The sequence below is a fragment of the Cataglyphis hispanica genome, chromosome 21 (genome assembly GCF_021464435.1).
Source record: "Cataglyphis hispanica isolate Lineage 1 chromosome 21, ULB_Chis1_1.0, whole genome shotgun sequence".
Lineage (NCBI taxonomy): Eukaryota > Metazoa > Arthropoda > Insecta > Hymenoptera > Formicidae > Cataglyphis > Cataglyphis hispanica.
This window is the reverse complement of record NC_065974.1, coordinates 4,224,331-4,250,520: the sequence shown is the minus strand read 5'-3', so window position 1 is coordinate 4,250,520 and position 26,190 is coordinate 4,224,331. Positions and strand designations below refer to the sequence as shown.

At 37.9% G+C, this 26,190-nt stretch overlaps 1 protein-coding gene across 1 annotated transcript; it reads left to right on the top strand.

Moving 5' to 3' along the window:
- Positions 1-317: 317 nt before the first annotated feature.
- LOC126857212 (protein gooseberry-neuro-like) lies at positions 318-26,190 on the top strand. The gene is made up of 6 exons (XM_050606419.1): positions 318-607; positions 3,103-3,416; positions 9,397-9,508; positions 24,614-24,810; positions 25,117-25,540; positions 25,892-26,190. The coding sequence occupies exons 1-6, from the start codon at positions 556-558 to the stop codon at positions 26,131-26,133; spliced, it is 1,341 nt and encodes a 446-aa protein (XP_050462376.1). The 5' UTR covers positions 318-555; the 3' UTR covers positions 26,134-26,190.

Here is a 26,190-nt window from a genome sequence, read left to right as displayed (position 1 = left end):
AGAGCCCCCCTCGGTGCTCTCTCTCGAGGGAGAGACACACGAGACACCCGGTACCCCACAGCTGACACGTTATTGCCGCAGTACCCCTCGCAACGAAAGCAACGCGTGCTTGCCGATTCGTTTTCTTGTTTCCCGATTCAGGAACGTGCGCGATCGCGACGTCGCCCCCGTCTTCGAGCATCGCCGTGGCAGCTTCGCGTCGTTTTTAACCCCCTGCAAAACGAAGGCGTTTTATTTGTCTCTTTCTTGCCTTCTTCTCTCTCTCTCTCTCTCTCTCCCTCTCTTTTTCTCTTTGTTTCTTTTTTTCCATTTTTTCTCTTCATCCTTCCTGCGCGATCCTACTCGGCCTCTACGTCTACCTGGAATCACTCTACCTGGATCTACGCGCGACCACTTCTCTCTTCGAATCTGGATGCTAGACAAAGAGTCTTTTCCTTCTGAGGCGAGTGGCGAGTGCAAGGGACGCGCGCTTCTCGGCGTAAAAGTGGCAAAAGTGAAGTTTCCGGTCAGTGTGTGCCAGTGTCGAGTAACGCAGCAAGGATCACGGCCGGCGGCATGGATGTCACCAGCGGAATGAGGCCCATCTTCGGCGGATATCCGTTCCAAGGTTGGTTCGTGTCTCACACGATCAAAATTGCACTGCACGAATGATCTCTATGCAAATCATTATCGATCTAAAACAGAAAACAGAGTTTGATTAGTAGAATGACAGTTGAAGATAATCAAAATGTCATTTTTCGTTTTTATAAACGAGACTTTATTAAAAAAATTGAACAGAGAAATATTTCACAAATCAATATTTAAAAATTTCAAATTAAGATTTACAAAAAAAAAATTGCTTTTTGCGAGTAAGATAAGAATTTGCAAAAATATTAAATCTTTTATTACTTTAACGGATTTAACAAGGAGGAACAAGGAGGAGCGAGTGTTCTTGAAAGGTTAAAGTAGGAATATTATTATTGCTTGCGTGAATTATTAAATTTTTTTTAACTAAATTAATTAAACACATTATAATTACGCTGCTCAAATACAATTCGAAATGATTATAATGCATAGATATTCTAATGGAAATAGTTTTGCGATTTGCATTTCTTAATAGCGATTCTCAGATCTTATCTGCGACGATATAATAACAGCTCGCGTAAAAGGGTGCATTTGCGGCGAATTACACTGACGTTAATCGTCACATTTGAAAATCCCATTACTGCGATTAAATAATTTACGCAACACTGGCGTCGGTAACAATGTGGCCGCTTAATCGTCCTGTACTCGCTTATTAAGACGATAATTAAATTCAGTCACGATCGCCATTAACACACATTCGATCGATTGCACCGCCGTGTGATTTTGATAAATCAATCCTGTCCAGAGCGAAACGACCCCGTCGTAAATTAAATGGTAACGCGCCTTTGCTAGCCGCATATTAAACATTCCCCTTCGCTGCGTTTTAATTGATATTCATCTTTAATGCGAGGTCCCTTCGAAATTGAGTAAGACAAATTTACATTTGATTATTATCGTGCTCTGTATTGGATATGGATATTTATCAATAGGCATGACACAATGTTCCCTTGTGTAGAACGTGATCATGTTTTCTTGTGCGTGTGTGTGTGTGTGTGTGTATAGTGTGTGCAAGACGATGTATTCGCCAAACAGATAATCAACCAGTTCATTAAAACTCAATAGACTATATATATATATATATATATATATATATATATGTGTAATATATAGCTTATGATTAATAACACTGTTTAAAAGATCTATGCTAATCAATTGTAATTCGACAAATGAAAAGAGAAATTAGACGCTTAATTTGAAAAGATTATTATGTTAAAAATATTAGCCAAACAAAGTGCAAAATTTACTATGCTTTATTGATCGGATAGAGATAATTATAACAACAAGATAATTATAAAAATAAAAATAAACATAAGAAAACACGTTAATCTTTAAGTTTTCTAAAAAATTATAATAAAAAGTAAGTTTCATAAAAAAAGTATTCTTATAATCATGTTCGTACATTTATTAGAGTAGCTGAACAGAAAAACTCTTTCAATTAACATAGTACACATTTTTGTCGCACGCAAGAGCCAGGCAAGAACGCACGTGGTCTGAAATGGATGTGCCGAGAGCCGTTCACGTCAACGTGACGAACGTGTTGATGACGATTACTATTTCGTTGTATGCGCGCGCGCACGAAGGCTGAAAAAAAAAAACTAATTCGAATTCTCTCGAAAGAGGACCCCGGGTGATCGAAAATGATCCGGCGACAATGAGACATTCCGTCGCGGCGTGGCACGCGGTCGAACAGCCATTATTATAATTGCCCGTCTCCCGTTGTGTGTACACGGAGCGTCCGTAATGCGTAAACATAGTAATTACGCGTGCAGCACCGCGTGCGCACTTACCCGGGGCCTGATGATACGGGAGCTAATGTCACGTACAGAAAGGGTGGCTAATTCGACTAACGATCCGACTCTATACTCGTTAGTGCTGGAAACGGCCTGGTGCACGCCTCCTCGCGCGCATAACTTCTTCAATTTTACGGCTGTTAGCCGTGTTTTTGGTATCCTCTCTCCTTGTGCTCCTGCTCGCCATCCTGTTATCTGATTTCATGTTTGCGCCCCAGTCCGATTCCGCCGCTAATTTCAAGCCCAATCACCGCAATTGCGCTTTACAAGACCTTCCACGAGACCGCTTTTTTCCTCCCCTCTCCCGTCCTCCCCCCACCCCATCCCACCCTCTCCACGGTTCCTTCGTCACCTTCATCGCGTTTTTCAACAAAAACGAGTTATGATTATTTGTAGAGAATATTTTCGCAATTTTTATTTAAAAAAAAAATAAACATTTGTTATCGTTTGACATTTGCAACGCAAAAGATTGAATATTTTTCAATGCACACAGATTGTTAACAATTTTCTTAATCCTGTGTGTGATGCCTAAGTAAAGTTAGGAGAATATCTATTTTGAAATATTTCAGATTGCGCGATGTATGTCTTAAATTAATTTTAATAATTCATTTTTATATTTTTATTATTTTAATAGTCACGACACGGAATAATCGTTAAGATCTACTAATGTTTCGATTATTTCTTGCAGGACAAGGCCGAATGAATCAGCTAGGAGGGGTCTTTATCAACGGGCGACCTCTCCCAAATCATATCCGTCTGAAAATCGTAGAAATGGCCGCCGCCGGGGTCCGTCCTTGCGTGATCTCCAGACAACTCCGCGTCTCACACGGTTGTGTCTCGAAAATCCTGAATCGTTATCAAGAAACTGGATCCATTCGTCCGGGCGTAATTGGTGGTAGCAAACCGCGCGTAGCCACGCCGGAAGTCGAGGCGAGGATCGAGGAATTGAAGAGAGACAATCCCGGAATATTCTCCTGGGAGATCAGAGACAAACTTATGAAGGTAAAAATTATGATTTGAATATTAAATTTTTTTAGATTATTTTTTCACTTTAATTATTTAAATAAAGTAAAAAAGAAATTAATGCCTTGTAAAAGTCTCGTATTAATAAAACAATAAAACGTAGAAATACGGTAATATTTCAATAATAATTGTCATACGATTTCATATATAAATTTGATGCAAATTATAGTGAAAGCCAGGAAGATAAAATATTTTCAATGGAAATTAAAAGGCATTGATAATTAAGAAAAATATATAGAATTAAAAAACAAAACTATATAATAATATCAAGAATGTAATTAAAAAAAATATATAATCTTAATTGTACCAAGAGTGTAATTAAAATTTATTACCACAAAGATGGACAAACCATGTATGCAAGTCGTGTAAAAATATTTCAAATATCTTTGACACTTGCGTCTCTCGAATTCGCTTTTTGAAACCGCGATTCATTATTCCGATCATGCGGGCATTTTTCCACGGATGAAAATCCCGCGAGCCATCGCTCGATCCCTCAATCGAACACGGATGTTTTCCGCGCGCGGCTACTCTCTATCTCTCTCGGGAATCATACTCAATGGGGCTTTTTAATCTTGTGCACGAGGCGAACGGCGGGGTACGTGAGCGGCCGCGGGCAACTCGCGTGTCCTTTAATACGTTACTGACCGCCGTCTACACCCACGCCTCATTGGCGTAACACCTCCGCGTCTCGATTTTCGAGCATGCACGCACAAACGTATACGCACGCGCACACACGCATACACACAAATAAACCTTCGCGTGAATAATTTCTTCCGCATTACCTCCAATCCCGACGTATATCCCTTGATGTCTTTTTATAGATAAAAAAAACATCATCGTGGTACACGTACGGAAGAAGATATTACCGCAAAGAGCGAAGATTAATTACCCACGTGATGTCGGTGCTAAGTTTAACAAAATATTTAATTACGAGTCTCGCTGAACGTAGGTGTTGATAAATTATAAATTAAGAAAAATATAAAAAAAAAAAAATAAGAAATGAGTGTCATTGATATATATATATATATATATACACACACTCACGAGCAAATTAATTTAGATAGGGATAATTTTTTTCAAGTATCCCTCAAAATTTTAATGTATTTCTTCAAAGTACGTGGGAAGGATTGACGATTAATTCCAAGCTTGTGTTATTTTTATTTGATCCATCACGTTCAATCGTCGCGGTAGCACTCCTCTCTCAAGGCAACAAAAGTCAAGTTTAAGTATCGGCTATCGGGATCTGGAATATCTTTACGTGTCACCGCGATAAGATCGACGGCGGTTCTCAAATCAAAACCGTGCGAAATTCCGACGGAGGAAGTCTCGCCTTGCTTCGATGCTGAAACGCCCTCCCTTGCCGAGGGCGATCTTTTCGATAGAGAGATAAATCTCGCTCGAAAGAAACATCATGCGCATCGGCCGCGAGAGCGACAATAAGGAGAAAACGTATCAATCGAGGAGAACGAGTGCGTATGCAAAAATACAGGCGAGAGAGATTATGAAAAAAAACTACCGGGATATACAAAAAAAAAGAAAAGAAAAAAAACGAAAGTGAGTACAGAGGAAAGAAAGAAGGAAGAATGTATGTGAAAGAGAACGAAAGAAAAAATCTCGTCTTATATTGCCTTGTCACGATTTTATCAATTTTTATCTAATATTTAACAGTTGCTTCAAAAGTAATATATAACAATACATATAATCTTTATAATATATGTATAATCATAATTTAAGCTAATTATTATTACTATTGATATTGTTTGTTTATTTTTTTTAAATACTACATGCGTGTGTTTAAAAAGATAACGAATATATATACATATGCATGTACATGCTTGCGTACATGTGTGTGTGCAAAGTTTTGTGCAGATGAATAATTGTGTGAAATTTTATATTGTTTATTGATTGTTTCTAAATTTGTTAATATAAATATTTTTATTTATTAAATAAAACTTTTCAAGTCTGTATAATGTAATGATTTAAATATACATATTTTAGATTTCTTTAAAAACGAATAATCTTGACGATCTTGAAAACTAATTAAAAATCTTGTACTGATCTTATCTTGAATATCGAGACAAGACAATATCAAGACTACTTTTGACGCGCAACGGGGGAAAGCGAATGACGGAGAGGCGAAAGAAGAATTTATTGAGAAGCGAAAGAGAATCGCCGAAAACATCGTTCGAGAAGGAGAGTGGGCGACTTTTCTGAAGCGAGACGGGAGGACGATGAGAGAGCCGTCCGTCGTGGAGAAGGACGAGAAAAACGGTTTCGAGAACACGTACGCCGCTGCAGTTGTGGAGGCAGGCCAGTCGTGGACGGCATTAATACGGCATTTAATGTTGGAAGGAGGCGTTCCTGGACCCCGAGGCCCTCAAGGCGTATCTCTTCCTCGTCGCTCCCGCTCGTCCAGCCGCCTCGTCGGGGTCCACGTTCGTCTCTCTCTCTCTCTCTCTTTCCTGTCATCGCCCGGGACCCGACGCCTCGGCCACCACCGACAGAAGGATCGTTATTGTTTCTGAGATCGGCGATCCAGCAGATAGCGATCGACACCGACGACCCCCTTTTCCTTTTTTTTCTCTTCCTCTTCCATCACCCCTGCCTCGTCCCTTCTCTCTTTATCTAAACGCCGCCGCTCTCTGTCACGCTTGCACTACGCTCTTCCTCCTTTTAAATCTTCGGCAAAGGCAAAAGGCAGTTCTTTCACCTTGCGGCTCGCGGGATAATGCTCACTCGATCTTACATCTCCCGCTTTCTTTATTTATCTCGTTCTCTTTAGCGAATCGCATCGTTTGGCACGCACTTGATCGCCGCCGTGTCGCGATCACGCCACTGATAACGCCGATCGATATCGGCGCGTGCGTATGAACGGAGATTTTCGTGGCTTTGCGAGACGATGCTGATGAGGTATGACGACGTGTGGCGAAACTTTATGATATTTGATATGAAATTACGAGATATGTGCAGAAATCTTGAAACATTATAATAAACTTTCTATATCCGAGTTACATCTAATATATCTCGTTCAATCTATTATGTCAGTTAAATGGACTCGACTTGAGTAATCTTGATCTTGATCATGATATTGCAGTTATATATGAGCCTATTATTTCAAAGATTGATGTTTAAATCGAATTTTGAAACATTTTAAATGTTAATAAAATGCGAGTTCAACTTTTTTACTTGGTTTTTCAAATTTAAAAGATTTATATTATAATAAGTGCTTTATTTATTTATTTATTATGCTAACAGATATTGCTTCCTTATAGAGGAAGCTTTGTTTTCATGAAAATCTTTTTTCAAATTTTGATGCCAATTCAGAATGTTGTAAAACGTCGAAAAACCACATTTTTACAAAATGTGTGTATGTGCACAAAAAGGAAGTGGTTGCTCTAACTTCCGCAAATTTTGAGATATGGGGCTAAATTTTTTTATATGAACAAAGTATCATTAAAGATTGGTTGATACTGAATTTGATTAGGATGGGTGAAGGAATTTATTTTTTATAAAAATATTTATTTAAAAAAAATATTTATTTTGAATTTTTCAAAAAAAATGTTGTTGCACTAACTTCCGCAAATTTTCACACGAATAGAATATCATTAAAGGATGATTAATATTTAATGAGAATTGATGAAAGGATTTATTTTTTTATGAAATTTTGAATTTTTCAATAAATGTCTGCGCACGCTCTAACTTCCCCAAATTTTGAGATATCGGGCTAAATGTTTTCGCATGAATAGAATATCATTAAAGAGATGATTTTGAAAGTATTGAATTTTGGTGAAAAGGTTTATTTTTTATGAGATTTTGAATTTTTCTAAAATAAAATGTGGAAGAAAATAAAATTATGAGGAAGCAATGTGCAAGTTTCTAATTTGCACAATTTTTTCTTCTTTCATATTTATAACAAGAAAAATAATATATGTGAGTTGTACTACTATTTAGTCCTTGAGCGCTATTATACTCCCGTATGGCATACTGTGGTATTAGGATCGCTCATCTTGCGGTGACCATCCATCGCCAACTATTAACCTCGTTGAAACTGTAATTATTCTGAAGAAGTTAATGGTCCAACGCGATTATCGTCTCTGTGATCTGTTGCAAAGCTTTCTCAGACCGTAACGGTCTGTATGTTACAAGAATCTTGAAGTGTGTTACAAGAATTCTGAAATATTGCAATTAAGGAAGAACCGTCCTTCGCACAATCGGAATAACGGACTTGCGGTCATTGTTCATATTCAATAGTGAAATTCCTTTCTTAGGATGCGATCATGAAAAACTGATTAACGATCGCGCGGACATTCATCTATTCACAAAACTTTCATATTATTTCAAGATACTTGAGATTATTGTATATCTTGAACATGACAAATATTCGTCGTTTAAGCAGTAATTCTGTTTAGATTTCGTAATTAATTTATTTCTGATATAATTATACAGAGCAGGATTTTATTTTATGTATATAAAAGAAATCATAAAAAAGTTACAATGATTAAAGCGAAAAAAAAAAATCCCATTTATAACAAATTTTCTTCCTCAAAATCATCATGTATGTATGTGTAAATTTGTGCTTTTAAATTAATGTTTATTTTATTTCTTACAAAAAAAAAAAACAGATCTTTTTATGCCATACCTCGAATGACCGATTCGCTTAGAGGTTCAAGATTATCGTTCACATCATCTTCAGTAACTGCGCAAAAAAATCTGATCGTCGCTTTTTGAAAGATTGCTTTCGATTTTCACGATTATTCGCAGCTTTCATTTCGTGATCGGACGCCGAGCAACCTGGATTCGCGAAAGTATCCTGTTGTGGTGAACGCGCGTGTAACGGTTCCGACGTACTACAATATGTAATAACGTTGAATCTCGACGGCGCAAATGTATATGCCGACATGAGAAAATAATCGCGCCAAATTGTAGTGCAGTAGTCTGCAGTTGCAAATGCCACACGCGGATCGAATGATACACATAATTCTACGATCAATCAATTCGCATTTGCTGGTATCTAGGAGCGAAGAGGCGAACGTTCGATCGAGACGGAAATGTGCGAAACTTTACGTAAACCTAGCAATCACTATCTGGGAAATTGCGAGTATTTTTATGCGAGTTGAATTAATATATAGAAACAAGAGACAAAGATAGGGGCGAGTACAAGAGAACCATCTTTTTTTTTTTTCATAATCCGTTATCATAATATAATCTCGGATTTATTTTCTTGGCTGAGAAATTTTTGGCGGGAAGAAATCCTTAGTTCCGCATTGAATAATTTTAATTGTTTTAATTCTATTTCTAAAAAACAATTGAGGTTGAATTAACTCGCACTAATCTTAAGGATGTATGATGTATGTGTCATATGTCAAAGCATTAATAAAAGCATGAAAATTTTGTACACCGTTCTACTACATTTTTTTGTGTAAAACAAATTTGACAAGGAAAAAACATTGCCAACAAAATAAAAATTTTCACATATGTAAGAAGATTTTTAAAAATATTTGTGTAAAACTTTAGATCCATTTATTCATTTAAAAATTATTTACTAAAAATTGTAGAAAAATATTATCTCAAATATTATTTCTTTCTCTCTTTCTGCAAATTATTCGTTTTTCTTTTTTTTTGTTTCTTATAGTTAATTTTAGGGACTAAAATCTCACGATCACGTTTTTGTCATAAATTGGGAAAGATATTAATTATAATTATTTTCTTTTACGAAGACGTTAAAAACTATATTATTTGGTGATATTTTAATTCTTCTTATAATCCAGATTTTAGTTATTTGATTTTATTTTTATTTCATTTATTTGATTTGATTTTATTTATTTGATTTTTCAAACAATATAAACGTAAGAAATATGTCTCTTTAAAAATTTTGACAGTTTTTTCCTACTATTGTATACAGCCAAAAAATCCTTAAATCACATTATATGCAGTTTTAATGAATCTGGTTTGCATATAGGAGGGTTTCTCAGATCCGCCAAGCGTAAGCTCCATCAGCAGACTTCTTCGAGGTGGACGACCAGGGGATGACGGAAAGAAGGATTACACCATCAATGGCATATTAGGCGGCGGTGAGTCTAAATTCTTCCCACAGTCCTCTCTAACAACACACTTATCACCATTTATATTCTGAATTACTTTCTGCAGGATAAATTCTGAACGCTAAATCGATATAAGAGAGAAAGAGTTCTCATCCGATTTAAATATCGCTTCGCTCGATCGTTATCGCGAAAATAAAACGAGCAAACGCCCGAAAGCCGCGTAAAGTTCTCACACGTCAGACAGTCGAAGGGTTAATTACCCTTTTAGGCTGTCAGCAGCAGAGGAAGAAGTCCGCGCGGCAGACCCAATAGCAAAGCGCGCCGCGCCGTGCCGGCGCACGATATCGGGCGCGAGAAATATATGGAACGCAGGAGAGAAAGATAAAAAAAATAGAGAGAGAGAGAGAATCGCGCGCGCGATCCATCGTCTCGAGGATCGAGCATCAAGAGCTTTTAACCTCCGCCTGTGGACCTCCGTTTGACGTACGCAGGCGTAAATATATATATATATATATATATATATATATATATATATATATATACGCGAGCCCCCTTAAGCGTCTTTTGCTTTCGCCTTCGTTGTTAGAGACCGAAGTTAGTCTGAACGAGGCCGGTATCGGGGACCGGCGGGATTTAATCTCCGGTGGGCGTAAGCGGGATTAGCCAGGTTGCCCACACGTCCGACAAACGGATTACAGAAGTGTCAATATCTTACAGGACGCGGGATATTTATCCCGCTTCTTTCCATCCCGACTCGTCGTCGTCGTCTTCCTCCTTCCGAGATTTCCGAGACGGTTTCGCATAAGATGCGTCCCGCCTGATTATTCGAAGATATCTCGGGGCTGTCATCTATAATATTTTTGGTGTACAAAAATAATCGCGTACAAATTTTCTCAAATATATATTCCTTGGATAACGAATTAATTCTGTATATAATTTTCTTATCGTAATTTCAGAGCTCTCGGATTTTATAGATAATGAAAAATGCATTTTATTCTGCATCATTAAATTGTGTCCTGCATGAATTAAATATTATTTTAAAATAAATCAAAAATATAAATAATAAAATTTGTAAGATCTAATATATTAATAATATGATAAATTAGAAATATGATAATCTCTTTATGAATACTATAATCACAACAATTCGTAAATAATTTTATATTAGACACAATTTTGATTACACGAATATGCCTGTCACATTGATTTTTCTCGATCCAGATCCCCATGTCACTTTGACGAAATAACTCGATTCCTAATCCAGATTATTTGTGGGCATACACGATCAGTCAGTTGTTATGAGCGCGAAGCGGGAATCTGTTTTAGTGATTGATACAGGTAGACACGGAGGAATTAGCGGTACAGGTGTCCCAAAGTCTTAAAAAGTCAGGCCGGCGAGAGGACGCTGCCGGGGTCGAGAAAAGATCCTTCGATCGCGGACCATCGAGAATGTGAGGAAAGAGCCAAGAGGCAAGAGGAGGGCCTTCAAGGCCCAGAGGCCCCACGAAGGTCCCGCGGAGATCAAACGGACCGCCTGCCACACGTCGACAGTGGTGCTCATTCCCGGCTCCCTCCGCCGATTACCCGAGATTCTTCTTTTAATTAATCTAATCGAGAACGGAAATGATTTTTTGTGCCGCGCATGCGTGCGATCGTGATGTTTAGCGTCGTGGAGAATTCGAATAAAAAATTAGAGTGAAGTAAAATCGGAATGCGTGAATGGGGAAGGCAATAAAAATATCGCGCGCTCATAAATAACCAGAAGCACTCGATAAATTTCGAGAAAACCATAATTAAGAATCAGGCGTGAATTTCGCCAATGAAAAGGCGCCTCTGAGGAAATGTTATCGCGCAATCCGGGTAAATCGCGAAACCGTCAATTACAGATGCGTATCTCCTTCGGCACGGTTAATTATGCACGACTCGGCGATATGTAACTGCCGCACGCGCTTCGTAATTTTTTTCCCCCAAAATTACGATGATAGAAATCTCGTCCGCGCGTCTCACCCGCTCGTCCTTGTGCACGCTGAATCTTTATACAAAAATGAATAATTATTTAACGAGCGGGTACGCATTCGGCTCTCATTCGCACTGCTGTTTATTCGTCATTAACCGCTTTCGCGGTCAATAAAATTGATTAACGTCGATCGACTGAATTTAAAGATGTAATTTGTCCGCGCCGCCGCACCGCTAATGTGAATTTTCGAGACAAAAGCGGTCGCCTTTTACATGCCGTAAAAATAAATAAACGCCGAAATGGACGCGGCTTTTTACGACTTCCTGCCATTACTATCAAACGCGAAGAAACACTTAAACTGCTATTAAAATATCGCGAGTGCCGTTAGAAAGTGGATACTTTCCACGGAAATTCATTAACTAAAATAATTCATAACCAGAATTATATTCAAAAATATATGAGAGAAGAGAATTTTGCTTGGCATATCTGAGCTAATTATTTTTTTTCACTTTAATTTTAATTTTATATCTATTTTGATAAAAATTCAAAATTATAAGACATAAATTTAAATTATTGATAATTTCAGTAAAAGTTTCCACGAAATTATAATTAAATTGAAACGTAAAATAATTCCATAACCAGAATTATATTTAAGAACATATGATAAAAGAGGATTTAATCTGACATATGTGTAAAAAAAATATCCGCTAATTATCTCTTCAATTTTAATTTTAATTTATAATAAATTTAATAAAAATTCAGAATCATTAGATGTAAATTCAAATTATTGATAATTTCTATAAGAATCTCGCTGAAATTATACCGCCGATCAAATCTATCTCGCGTTGTCAAATATTCGACCACTTCTGATACTGCGTCGTCTCGCTTTTCCACGAGCAGATAAGGCGGAATTATTATCACTGCGGGGAGGGGAGGGAGGGGAGGTAATCGGCCGCGTGCGATGGAATAACTTAGGAACGAGTTTATTTCGCACGCGCGGAATAGGAAGCGAGGGCAATCGTGATAGGGAGCACCTCTGAACGGATATACTCGTACTATGGCGGAGGTGTCGGTCGGGGTATAGGTGTCGGCAGGCGATGCAGGAATGACACGTAGCCTGTGGCTTTCTTATTCCTTCTTATTCCGCTCCTTTGGCTTCGGCCGCCGACGAGGGATTAGCCTAATGGGTCCTGCCTACCCCTCCTCTCTGCGTCCCCTCCCCTTCCCCGCCACCCCCGTCCCTCGCTGCACACGTATATAATATGTATATCTATCTCGATTCCTCTCTCATACCATTTCTCTCTCTCTCTCTCTCTCTCTCTCTCGGATCTCGTCTCTGGGGCCGAAGCGGATCGAGAGAGTATCCGCGCGATGAACAACGCCGCTAAGTGATTCACAATCAGGTTTATTGATTGTATCGACGATCGATGATCGCTCTCGAAGAAGGGCGGGAAAGAGAGGAAGAGAGAGAGAGAGAGAGAGAGAGAGAAATACTGTTTTAAATGTTTGAGCGTACATCGCGCGAGATATCTTTTCTTGTCGACTTGTCGATTTGCATGCACGATTCGCAGTCAAATTTGCAGATTGCATCGCGCCGATCGACATTCGCATTGTTCGGCCATCGTGAATTGCTCAGCGCGTCATTATCAGCGCGCAAAAAATCAATAAAATTTCTCGAAACTGCGATAATATCGGAATGGATTCATTTAGTACGATGATTTATTTAATATTAGATAAATTATTTTTGCTTTACTTTCATGGCTAAGTGGAATCCATCATTTCGGCAACAAGAAAAAACTGCTTTCATTATTTATTTACTGTTTGTTTATTTCTATGAGATAACGTATAATCTTAAGTATTTAAAAATATATATATATATATATATATATATATATATTTCTCGTAAAACATTTTTTTAATTTTACTATGTATTATTTTATTAAAAAAAAAAAAAGAAACATGCGACCTGATTATTCACAATATTACATTAGTCTGTGGAAAAAGATTTTTGCAGAAAAACAGGATTAATTATAGATCCCTTTAATTTATTCATGACTTTATCAACGTCATATCGAGCGTAATACTTTGTTGCTTCTCGCTGTCGGTTCGTAATCCTCATCTGCGAAGAGTCGCTTTCGAGAGTCGACACATCGACGCAATGAAGAATGCAAAAGAAGTCGGTGAGCGATTACACGGACGAAAAAAGGAGCGCAAGGACGCGAGAAAGGGAGAGGAGGGCTGGTCGGGGCTGTCGGGGCTGATATCAAAGTGTGTATCTAATGCGCTGCACGAATCGGGCTGCAAGTATCATGGAGTACGGGATACGATCCTTGTCACGCGAGCGTATAATCCTCCGAGAGCGATACATACTCGTAAGACGTGTGTCTTTACAGACGCGGCCTTACCTCCGGATTGAATTAAAAGGCGCGCTCGGAGTTTATGCGAGATAATCCTTTCGGATTGATTGATAATTACTTATCCTTACATTTTACGCAATTTGTCGTTGCGTTTCTTTTAGAGAACTTTGCCGATAAAAAGAGTCCAAGTTTTATTAGCCCAAGATTTATGTATTTTGTACACAAAACAATTATTATATAGTTTTTGTATATAGTTAATAATTTTTTAATCTTTTATATAAATAAATAATCTGCAGTAAAAGACAGATTAAATATCTCAGTTTAAATATCAACTACTCTAATTTCTAAGATAATATTTTTTAACCAGTAGGCAAATCTTACCGTGGCTATATTATTATATTAATTTCTTACGTCGTTTACATATTTTCTTCTGGCTTACTCTTTATTTTCAGTCACGTCGACTCACAACTCATCGCAGTGTTTCATTAAGTTCGCGATTTAATCGGACGCACTTAAGAGTCGATGCTCGCGCGCGTGTTGTAGAAAAATATTAATTACGTAGCAATATCGCTCGAGAAGAATCAGTCGATCATTTTACAAAGATACTTTGTACTCGAGTATTTTTGCAAACACACGGTATTGCACTTCAACATAAATTCTTCAATATTGCTAGAGTAATCTCAGATAATTTTTTTTTTTAAGTATTATATAAATAAAATTGATATTTTTTCTTTGTATAATTTTTTTTTATTTATTCTGTAGAGAGAAAAAGATATTTTTAATATTAAAATGTTCACGCTGCAAAAAAGAGCAAAATTAAATTTTTATATTTTTCAAATACGTGAAAAAATAGTTGATAATATATATCTATAAAAAATAATGATAAAAATTAAAGAAAATTAATGATAAATAATAATATATAATTGTATTAAGTATCTTTTAAATAATTTAAAAAAAAAATAAAATAAAATGAAATCGCTTGAAATTTTAAGAGGGCAACAATTCAACAATGAAACACATGAAAGACACCGTCATATTGTAGAAGAATGCGTCGAAGAATGCGTCAAGTTTCCACAAATCTGGAAGCTATCGATATGAGCCAGGAAAATTAGCGGCACGTTTGTGCTCTTCCTAAAAAACCACCAACAATGCAGTTCACTAATGGGCGTGGTTGCCCATGTCATCTTGAAACATAGTTAACCACGTAATTTTGGTGGTCTGGTTAAAGGACAGGTCAGAACTGACCACGATGCTGTCAACGTTCGTTTGAAATTTCCTAGAGAAAGCTATCCGAATTCTCGATCATTAAAACGCAATTGACAATATCTCCAACTCAGTTCTATGTATCATTTAATACAAGATATTATGCAGAGAGATAGTATCTTCTAAATATATATATATATATATATTCTCTTATAGAGAAATAAATATATATTTCTCTTCATAGAGAGAGCTTGACGAGTGCATAATAATCCTGAGAGTCATAATCGAGAAGCGATTGTTTGTGGAGAAAAGGACGGAATTGTCCGGCAAATAGAGGAAGACTCTGCACCGTCATCACAACTGCCCTTACACGGACCACCAACGACGCCGACCGGCGGAGATCGTGCCTGAAGTGTACCTAACACCGTCTAATTGTAGCGGCTCATCATGTACCGGCGAAAATTCTATCGTCCAGATCGGCCACCAACTTTCGTACCTACTGACTACCGGTTCTCATCCCTCCCTCCTCCCTAGAAGCGCGCACACGCATACGCGTATACACGGGCGTTGACAGGAAGACAGACCGTGCTCTCGGATGTCAACCGCTTCGAGGCTCATTGTTGGCGTTTTTGAGGACATTTGTTACCATTTAGGGGGACCTCACACACGCATCCAGCGGACCCCCATGAGCGACGGGAGTGGAAAGGTGGAGAATCGGGAGGGCCCGGCTAGATTTATAGCTTACGAAGGTGCGGCACCTTTTCCGCTATTCAGCGGCCGATTCGACACGCGGAAAGCGGAAAGGGAATAAGCAGGAAAGCGACGACGATCTACATGCGCCACAACGGATGCTGCTTGCGTCCCTGTAACCGTTGTCTGCGTCGTTGATTCTTACACACAGACTCCATCCAGAGCTTCGCAAGGAACATCATGCCCACCGAATGTGCATTATATGCTTTCGAATCCCGCTGAAAATATTCTCTTACATGTCCAACTTTGGATCTCTTTTGCTTTGATCGCTGTGCATCGAGGACAGAAAGATTTTCGTGTGATAGATGGTGACTGAGAAAACAAACTTACAACACGGGTGACCGTGTGAATCGTAGATACTAATTAATAGCTCACACGCATGGGCATTCGCAAGATTTTTTCTAGGGAGAGGGAGCATGATTCGAAATATTATTTCTAGAATTAGAATACTTATAATTTGAAATTTATATATCTTTTGCTGGTAAAAGCTTTTTCACCGCGACAAGATAGATGTATGTCGAGAAAAAATATTTTCTTTTGCGTTTCTTTTTTTTATTATTTTTTATTTCCTTTTGTCTTTTTTCCTTTTAATTTTTAATTTTTTTTTTATATATTCTTGTATTTTAATTATTTATTTTTTTTTTGTTTTATGTCTTGATTATTTTCATTTGATTTCAGCTATTTTCTATTTTTTTCAATTTTGGAAAAATCAGCCTTCCATCATTTTGAAATCAAATGTCTATCATTTTGATAATTACAAGTGTTACAAAGCAAAGACAAACAATGATTAAATAATAAATAAAACTGAGATCTTATTTGATTTTTAAAAAACAGACAAAATGAATAAAATTTGAGCAAGGCAGGCATTGAGAAGCTAAAATTATATTCTCAGTCAGAACAAAAAATATTTTCCTATAAATTAGATCAGAGATCAGCAAGATTCCTACAATTTTCCTTTATTCAAAGAGCAAATGCTTATTTTTTTTTTGCTAATTTCAGGGGGAGGGGGGCGCAAATGCTCCCACCTCTTGCCCCCCTGTTCACACGCCTCGATGTATTCTTCCGATATTCCCGTAACATGAATGACGCTCTTGCGAAAGAGAAGTACTTTTATGCATTACTAAATTACAACGTGCGTTACTGTTTTACAACGTTCTCCGAGAAAACCGAGAATACACCAGGCATTAGCCTTCACCGTTAACGGTAATGGCACTGAGTTACTTTACTGCATTTACGGTAATCTCGCTCGGTGTGGCAAACGTGTTAATCGTGTAAAATGACTCGTACACTATACATTATGGAACCGCGCGCGCGTACACGCGAGAGAGAGAGAGAGAGAGAGAGAGAGAGAGAGAGAGACGAGAGGCGGCAAAAGACGCGTGTATACGCACGCGTGTAAGAGGAAACGTACACGCAGCAGGGATGCTGACCGGCACATTTCTGGATGACGTTGCTACGAATGAGATATTTGCTCTCGACACCGCAGGACCGCCCGTTCTTCCCTCTCCCCCCCCCTCCCCCCTCTAACCCCCTTCCCCTTTCCCAGTAATTGATTACACGCGTCTTTTCACGCGGCCTATTCACGGCCCGATCGGCCGCTTTTCATCATCGAGAGGCCGATATTGATTGTGCCGATCAACGAGTCAACCCGATGATGATCCCGAGACAAGATCACTCTTGGATATGAAGCGAGCTTGGCTCATCCCGGGCGTTGTAACTTTTGTCGTTTGTCGACGGCGCTTGCGGCTCCCGTCGGTCCTTACATCATCCAATCCTTGAATGAGGACGAAACGCAACGAGATGTATAAATAAAACAGCGGATCGCTTCATACGCTTGTCCGTGATGAAAATAATTCGTAGATTCTAATTAATGCATTAAAAGTTCATCGAGTGACTTTTCGTCCGCGGCGATTTCAATGTGAAGGAATTCGAAGAATGGGATAAGGTGCATCTAATGCGAGACGAGGATTCGTCGTCCGTCAGGATTCAAGTGAGAGGTCTAACATATCAGAGAGATATACAGAGCGGCTTAATTGCACCCTCTGGTATAATTGACATTTCCAGGCGCTAACAGGGGGGAGCGACCGCGCGCGATAAAACAATGGCTCTCTCTCTCTCTCTCTCTCTCTCTCTCTCTCTCTCGGCCGGGGCGATAATCTATAAAGCGTTTCATCGAGTGTGCCCGCCTCCCTGTCCCGGCGCGGGAGAGCACGTTCGTTCTCTCATTACAAGTCCAACATATGGGCGCCTAAACGATCGCGCGCACATATACACGGACGGTATCCCGATCTCCCTGTCTCCCCCGTGCTCTCGGGCACAGCCGCTCTTTTTTTTTTTTCCTCTCTTCCGGCCGGTAGAAGCGGGACGAGGTGAGTCGGACGGCGATCCCGTGGATCGAAGGGAGAGAGAGAGAGAGAGAATCCTCTGAGAGAGGACCGCCGATGTCAGAGGCCGCGCAAAGGAATGCTGACTCGCCGAACACCACCGCCCTGCCTCTCGACGGCGGCCGCGAGAGAAACACACCTGGCCGTTCTCCGCACTATCCCCTCTCCCCCTCTCTCTCCCTCTCCCCCTTCCGCCTCGCCCATAGCGCGGAAAAAAAAGATCGACCGAACGAGCCAATAATGATAATTGATAATTAGTCGCACTGAGATAACTTGGGCGGACGGAAACGAGGGACTGACGCTCCAACGTGCGAAGTGACGGGATGCTAGAAAAAATGTAAACGTCAATTAACCATAATGCCACACCTTTCTAGTTTTCTGTTTGTAATTTTTAATATTTTTAATAATTTTTAATTATTAGAAAATCTAGAACCTTGCACATTGCTTCCTCATAATTTTATCTTCTTCCCTTTGTGATATCAGCAAAAATGTCTCGTGTAAAAATATTTGGCGCGATATTTCAAAATTTGCGGAAGTTAGAGCGACAACACCCTTTTTTTAAAAAATTCAAAATTTTATAAAAAAACAAACTCCTTCACCAATCCTAGCCAAATTCAAATACAACCTTTAATCGTACTCTATTCATATAAAAAAATTTAACCCGATATCTTAAAATTTGCGGAGCAACCACGTCCTTTTCGTGCACATACACACAGACATTTTGTAAAAATGTGATTTTTCGATGTTTTAAAATATTCTGAATATATTGGCTTCAAAATTTGAAAAAAAAAAAAATTTTTTTTACGGAAACAAAGCTTTCCCTTTGAGGAAGCAATAAACAATTATAAAGTTATAATAATAAATAAATAATAAAATTCAATAAGTTGACATGAAATTTATATCGTATTTGATGTGAAAAGTGATATTTGACTGAAAATGTTAAACTTTATATTTTTCTTTGAATCTATTTATGCAAAGATACATATAAATATTCCTAAGCATACTCCTAAAAAGTTTTTAAAATGTTTTCTATTATCTTGCAGCTTGGCAGCGCAGAATAAAACAATAGATACTGCTCGGAGGAATGTGGTGACTTTAATATTGACGCTAAAGATATGAAAGGAGGCCATTGTGTGTCAAAAATTATATAAAAGAATTATACAGAAAAGTGTTTTACAAATCTCTCGGTACTTTCTATTACTAATTTTGAAAAATATATTTTTCTAAAAAGTCCATATATATGTTAAGTAATTTGTTTATGTACTGATTGCATTCTAGTCGTTCTTCGCATCTTGCGCAACGACTCATCTTTGTTTCTTGAAAGGAGTACGAAGGCGCGCGTATGCATTTTAATCGCGCGGTGCGTACTTAGAAAAAAATAGATAAAGGTAGTGAAGTGACCTTTTTTTTCACCCGTCGTGACCGTCGAACGGCGGAGGGCCTCCTTTGGCGGCGTCTTTGGCGGCGTTCGTCCGCGTTCCTCGTATGACAAACGGAAGAATGGGAGAATGGCCTGGAGACAAGTTGCATCTACAGACAGTAAAGGTGGCGGAACCCAGGTTTAAATTCTTGTCACCGGCCTCGTCGTCGTGCACAGGTGGCGAGAAGTGGAAGAGCGAGGGAAAAGATGATGGTGAATGTCAAAAGATGTCCATCGTTTTTTCATAATGCACTTGAGGCAGCGCGAAGTACAGGAGAGTGAACTTTTCAACCGTCATCAGGGATGACTCTTCGTCGTCCCATGCATCACTTGATGCATTATCGATGTCAATCCTAGTTGACCCAGAATCATATCTTGTATTTAAAAAAGAGCAAAACGAATGCTTCCTCGAGATTTCAAAGTAATTAAAAATTATCATACGATTTTTATCGATCAAATATTCTGTATTTGAAATGACAATTTTTCCAGATTGCCTATTTATATTGAAATCAGATAGCCGATATAAAAACTTAATATTAAAAGTATTACCACTGCTATTGCAAAAAAAAAAAATTATCTTGACAATTAATACTGTCGTGCAAAATCAATGGATATGCCGAAAAGCACCGCATCTTTTGTCTACTTCTGCCGAATGTCTCGGTGAGTTATTTAAGTTAGACGCCGGCGTGTCCGCTTGCATATGCACGGAAGGCACGTTACGTTTTGACAAATGTAACGTCGCACAATAAGTAGAATGGACTCGAGTTCAAAGGACGGCCGCTGAGAATTCTTGTATACTCGAAAGCCGCAATCCCCCTCGCCGCTGTTAGTTTCATTTCCCGCCGGGCAAAGTGAAAAACCGCACGAGAAAGAGGCATCGTTCATTGTCCATCGGCATGAGATTCGTGGGGCAGGTTCTACTGTACGTAAGAGGAAAAACAGCAGGTACTTTGACAAGATACAGGAGTCCGCCGATCTTGGGACTTTGCGCAAATCTGATATAATTCCTACAAACACAGTCGGAATTTTAGTGATGATTTTTTAATGATGATTTAGGCTATATTTAAAAGTCCTTGATTACATTTTTTATCATAAGTTTCTTTAGTTAAAATGTAAAACTTATTACATATCAAAAGTGAATTTGTTAAAAACGCTCTTATCGGATTTTTGTTTCTTCATAGAGAAAGCTCTGTTTTTGTAAAAAAACTTTTTCAAATTTTGCTGTCAATGTGTTCAAAATGTTTTAAAAACTCGAAATGTCGAAAAAACATATTTTTACAAAATGTCTGTATGTGTGTATGTGCACGAAAAGGACGTGGTTGCTTCCGTAAATTTTGAGAGAACAAGCTAAATTTTTTTATATGAATAAAGTATCATTAAAGGTTGGTTAGTCTTGTACTTGGCTAGGATCGATGAAATTATTTTTATAATTATTTTTAGTTTATTTTCTAAAAAATTTTAAATTTTTCAGAAAAGAGTTTTGCTGTAATAGGTAAAAGAGTTTATTTTTTATGAAATTTTGAATTTTTCAATAAATGTCTGTGTGTGTGTGCTTAGTTTCCACAAATTTTGAGATATTGGGCTAAATATTTTTACATGAATAGAATATTATTAAAGAATGGTTGGGATTGAATTTGATGAGAATTGATGAAAGAGTTTTTTTCACAAAATTTTGAATTTATTTAAAAAAAGATTACTGATATTATAAAGGCAGAAAATAAAATTATGAGGAATATGCAAATTTCTAATTTGCACAATTTTTTACTTGTTTTACTTGTTATCAGAAGTTTCTTTAATTAAAATGTAAAATCTATTCAGTACGAATCTGAATCTATTAAATGTATCACATCTCCGCTCAATTTTGCAATTTAAACACGGGTAGATTTTTCAGAATTTCAACTGTCATATAAATTTGTATATAATTTTTACAATAATCTGGAATCCCGGCCAACGCTTGCGTTTGGATACGCGATGCTTGAGAAAGAAATCTGGGCGATTTCAATCGAACGAGAAATTAACTGAGCGGATCGGTGTAAGAAATAGAATTACTGTCGTCACCGTTTAATTCCGCATCGCGAAATCGACGATAGCGCGCTGGCACAGGTAGGCAAATAAAAGAGCGAGCTAATCCCCGTTCGTTGTGCCAGGATGGATTCACTGGCGTCACAACAAGCCACTCATGCTTTCGATCGATGTATACTCTCGATGTGCATTCGACCGGCGATAGAACTGCGAGCAGGAGAGATTAAATTTTATTTCAAAACGTCGATAGAGGACGGAGAAAGAGACGCGAATAAGCTAAGAATGGCTGCGAAAGCACGACGATTCGGACAATAGTCCGCGAGAGAGCGCTCGATTGAACGATAATACGGGGCTAATATGGGACAATGAGAAAGAGAGAGAATCGACTTAGGGGCAAATATTTAGCGATGGTATAGTCCGGTCAGTTTCTTCTATCAATGGCTTTTCTTTGCTCAGTATATATACGTGTTTTTTTTTCTCTCCTTGCGAGAAAAATGAACGCACGAGCTGCTGGTTCTCTCAACCAAATAGGTATCAATGGCACGGATAGAGGTATTGCATAGAAATGTTTTCGGAACGAATGCGAGGATATTAAGGAGTTTGCAGGATCCTTCGAAGAGGATCTAATGTTAAGCATCGAACGGTTGAACGGCGATGAAACGGAAAGATTTTTGCAATCTGACTGGTTGTGCGGGATATTAGTTGATATTGTTCTCTGCAGTCTGAGTTTTCATCTGTAAAAGAAAAATAAATTTCAACAAGTAAAAGATTGTTGTAAGTTAGAAACTTGCACATTGCTTCCTCATAATTTTATTTTCTTCCCTTTATAATATCAGTAATCGTAATTACAAATACGGAATGATTTGCACGGAATAATATTCGTCCCGAGACTCTAAACAATTCTAATCAAATTCAATACCAATCATCCTTTAATGACATTCTATTCATGAAATAAAATATATTAGCCCGATATCTCAAAATTTGCGGAAGTTAAAGCAGCCACATCTTTTTTTAGACAAATTCAGAATTTCATAAAAAATGAACTCTTTCATCAATTCTCATCAAATTCAATATCAATTATTCTTTCATGATATTTTATTTATGTAAAAATATTTAACCCGATATCTCAAAATTTGTGGAAGTTAAAGCATGCACAGACATTTATTGAAAAATTTTAGAAAGAATAAATCTTTTTACCAATTCTTATCATATTTTTCAATACCAATCAACCTTTAATAATATTGTATTCATATAAAAAAATTTAATCCGTTATCTCAAAATTTATGGAAGTTAGAGCAACCACGTTTTTTTGTGCACATACATACACACATACGGATATTTTATAAAAATATGTTTGCTCGACGTTTTAAAAGATTCTGAACACATTGGCATCAAAATTTAAAAAAAAAATAATTTCACAAAAACATAGCTTCTTCTATGAGCAAGCAAGAAACAAAGATTAATCTTAATACAAAAGAAAAGCAATATACAAAGCGGAGAAATATGCTTAAACAAAAGTTGAAAAGAAATTAATTCCCAAGAAAAAATTGTAAAAAAGATATAAAATTTTGATTTGCAAAGGGAAAAAGGATTGACAGACAGTGGAATGCAATTTACAGAGTTCGTCTTCATTAAGATCTTAATTACTTTAGACAGTGTGTGTAATTTCCATAACGGATTAACAGGAGAGGCTTTTATAAAAGCTGCTGGAAATCATCATCGTCGACGATAAAATTTTATAAGTACAACCGATCACGATGAAAGGCAGTCGATCATAAAACGTATCAATCCTATGAAAACGCAGCAAGATGGCGGTGAACCATTGGAGGTGACCATTGCTTGCCTTTTACGAGGACTTTATGGATACTTTAATGACTGCGGCGTATGTAGCGTGCATACGCAGAAAACGTGAAGCCGTATCGTGCAAGCAGTTATATTGAAAGAAATTTAAATTAGGATTAAACATCAGAAACTTTTGCGCTTATACATCAACGAATAATAGCGACACATAAATAAATAGAGATTTATATACTTATTACATTATTAATTCTTAATTTAATTTACAAAAAAGAAGTAAAATATCCGTATAAAATATAACAAAGTATTCTTTTATCAATACAATTAATCATTTCGTTTTATATTATAATTTATGAAAATAAATCCGTGACGATATGCTAGAATTTTCTTTGAAATATTAGGTGAAACGTCTTGATTTCAATCATAGGAAACAATTAAGCCGTAAGAAATACGATGACTATGCGCAATAGCCATCGCCGGATACGCACATTGTACATATGATGATCATCGTCTCATCAATATCCCATTCAGAGAAAGAGGCGAGCTCATCAGTGAAAGACGACGAGCCGAATGATAGTGCGACTTTTTCGACGATTTATTAATTAACAGTGACGGCTGTTTTAACACAAATTAATAATCGCCACGAAATTTAAGCCGTCGTTGTACATCGTACTGTCGTTTTAATAGCTCGAAATTTTTGTCAAAAACATGCTTACAATTTGCGAATCAATCGTGAATGACATTTCATTTGACACCGATCCAGTCACCGATTCAGTCTCTCGGACGGAACGGATAATGCTTGTTTATGTTAAACCAGGAAAAAAAATTAGGATACTTGTGTCACAAGCAGACTACAACATTTTTCATGCCCGTTTAAGAATGTCAATTCGTCACAGGTCTCTTTCTATGTGTGTGTCTTGAGTTCTTATAATAAATTTGCATCTAAAATAGATGTACGTAAAATAGATCGCAACACAATATGTTAAAAAATATGTATAACATATTTTGGTGTAATTTCTTAAATCGTATCATGATAATAAGTTATTTATCTATGGATTTAGAAGCATGTGAGCTAAAATAATACTAACTGCATACGAAAGATATTTATATCGAAATCTCGCAGTGAGATTAATTAACGTGAAAGAAACCTAGACAAATTATCTGGATATTATTTTATAATAATATATATTGATCATTTTTCTCAGATTTTCTTAATATAATGATTGTCGTTTTTATGATCCTCAGGTCGTTGCGGTGATGACTCCGACACGGAGAGCGAGCCGGGCATTCCACTTAAGCGAAAGCAACGTAGAAGCAGAACGACGTTCACCGGTGAACAGCTCGAACAATTGGAAACTGCGTTCCAGCGTGCTCAGTATCCAGACGTTTATGCCAGAGAGGAATTGGCCCAGAGGACTGGATTGACGGAAGCGAGAATACAGGTACATCTCGCATTAATTATGACAATATTAATCCTAAAAGAAGAATATATTATATAATTTTAGCAATGTTATAAAAAATAATTGTACTTGAGTGTCTTTTATCCAGAATTGCCAATATATTTGTTTGATCAAGATTTTATAAATTATTCATGTAAAATTATACGTATGGAGGAAACTGCCTCTCTTGAAAAAAAAAAAAAAGAGAAATTTGTATAAAAATTCAAGATAATGTACGGTACAAGCGCTTCGTTATCGCGATCACCATCAAACCGATCCCATCGCAAGGCATCGTGTGCGCTGCTTCAGGTGTGGTTCAGTAATCGCAGGGCGCGCCTCCGCAAACACGCCGGTAGCATAGCACATTCAGTGGCCAGCCTGCCGCTGACACCGTGCCAATACGCCGCGGCTAGCCACGAGCTCGCACAGATACCGCAGGTACCGCAGATGCCGGGCGGGATACCGCAGGTACCAACGACCCTGCATCACAGCCCGACGACGACGTTGCACCAGGCGCCTGGCAGCGTGCACCAAGTGCCCGGCACCGCTGTCGCGGCTCAGATGGCCCAGGTACCCACCACGATGAGCAGCGCTCTCCAAGGACACGCGGTCGCCATTTCCGGTCATCTCGGCACGCTTCCCGCGCACGCGGCCTCCATGCAGCTCGCCCAGGTGTCGACGATGCAGCCACCAGCCGCGCACGGCGCGCCCGCGTCGCTTTCGCACAATACCGGTTCGAATTTTATTTTATTTTATTTTTAAGATTCTCTAAATTCTTAGAAGATATTTCAAGATTATAGTATCTTTCAAGAATATCTTCATGTTTCTAATATTTTTGAAAAAATTTATTTGTCACATCTCTCTCTCTCTCTCTGATAAAGATCAATAAAAAAAAAAAAAAATTCTCATTTATAGATCTTCATTTTTTTAATATTCCAATAAAATAATCTGTAAAGAGATGCTGATCTCGAATTTAAAATCTGAAATTGTTAGAGTACATGTATGTATACACAATTAATTCAAAAAAATTTTACATCTTTAGAATTCCATCAAAATCTCTATCGGGATTCGTCTTTATCTTCAGGTAGTACCGATTGGTCCAGGACGCAGCTTGGTTGGGGACAGTTCAATCATTTCCAGAGCGGTGAGTACGGCTCGGGTCACACGGGCGGTCATCAGCACGGATCGCACCCATCGACACAGAATACCCAGTCGTCAAGTACGACGAATACCATGGCGGCGACGCCGGATTGGTACGATCAAGGCTACGATTACGTTCCACACTCTCAGCTTAATTATCATCGTAGCGTAGGTGGAATATTTTAGCCCATCGGTTATTGTACAGAGATTAATTGTAAAAAAAAGTGCGTTAAAGATGTTAAT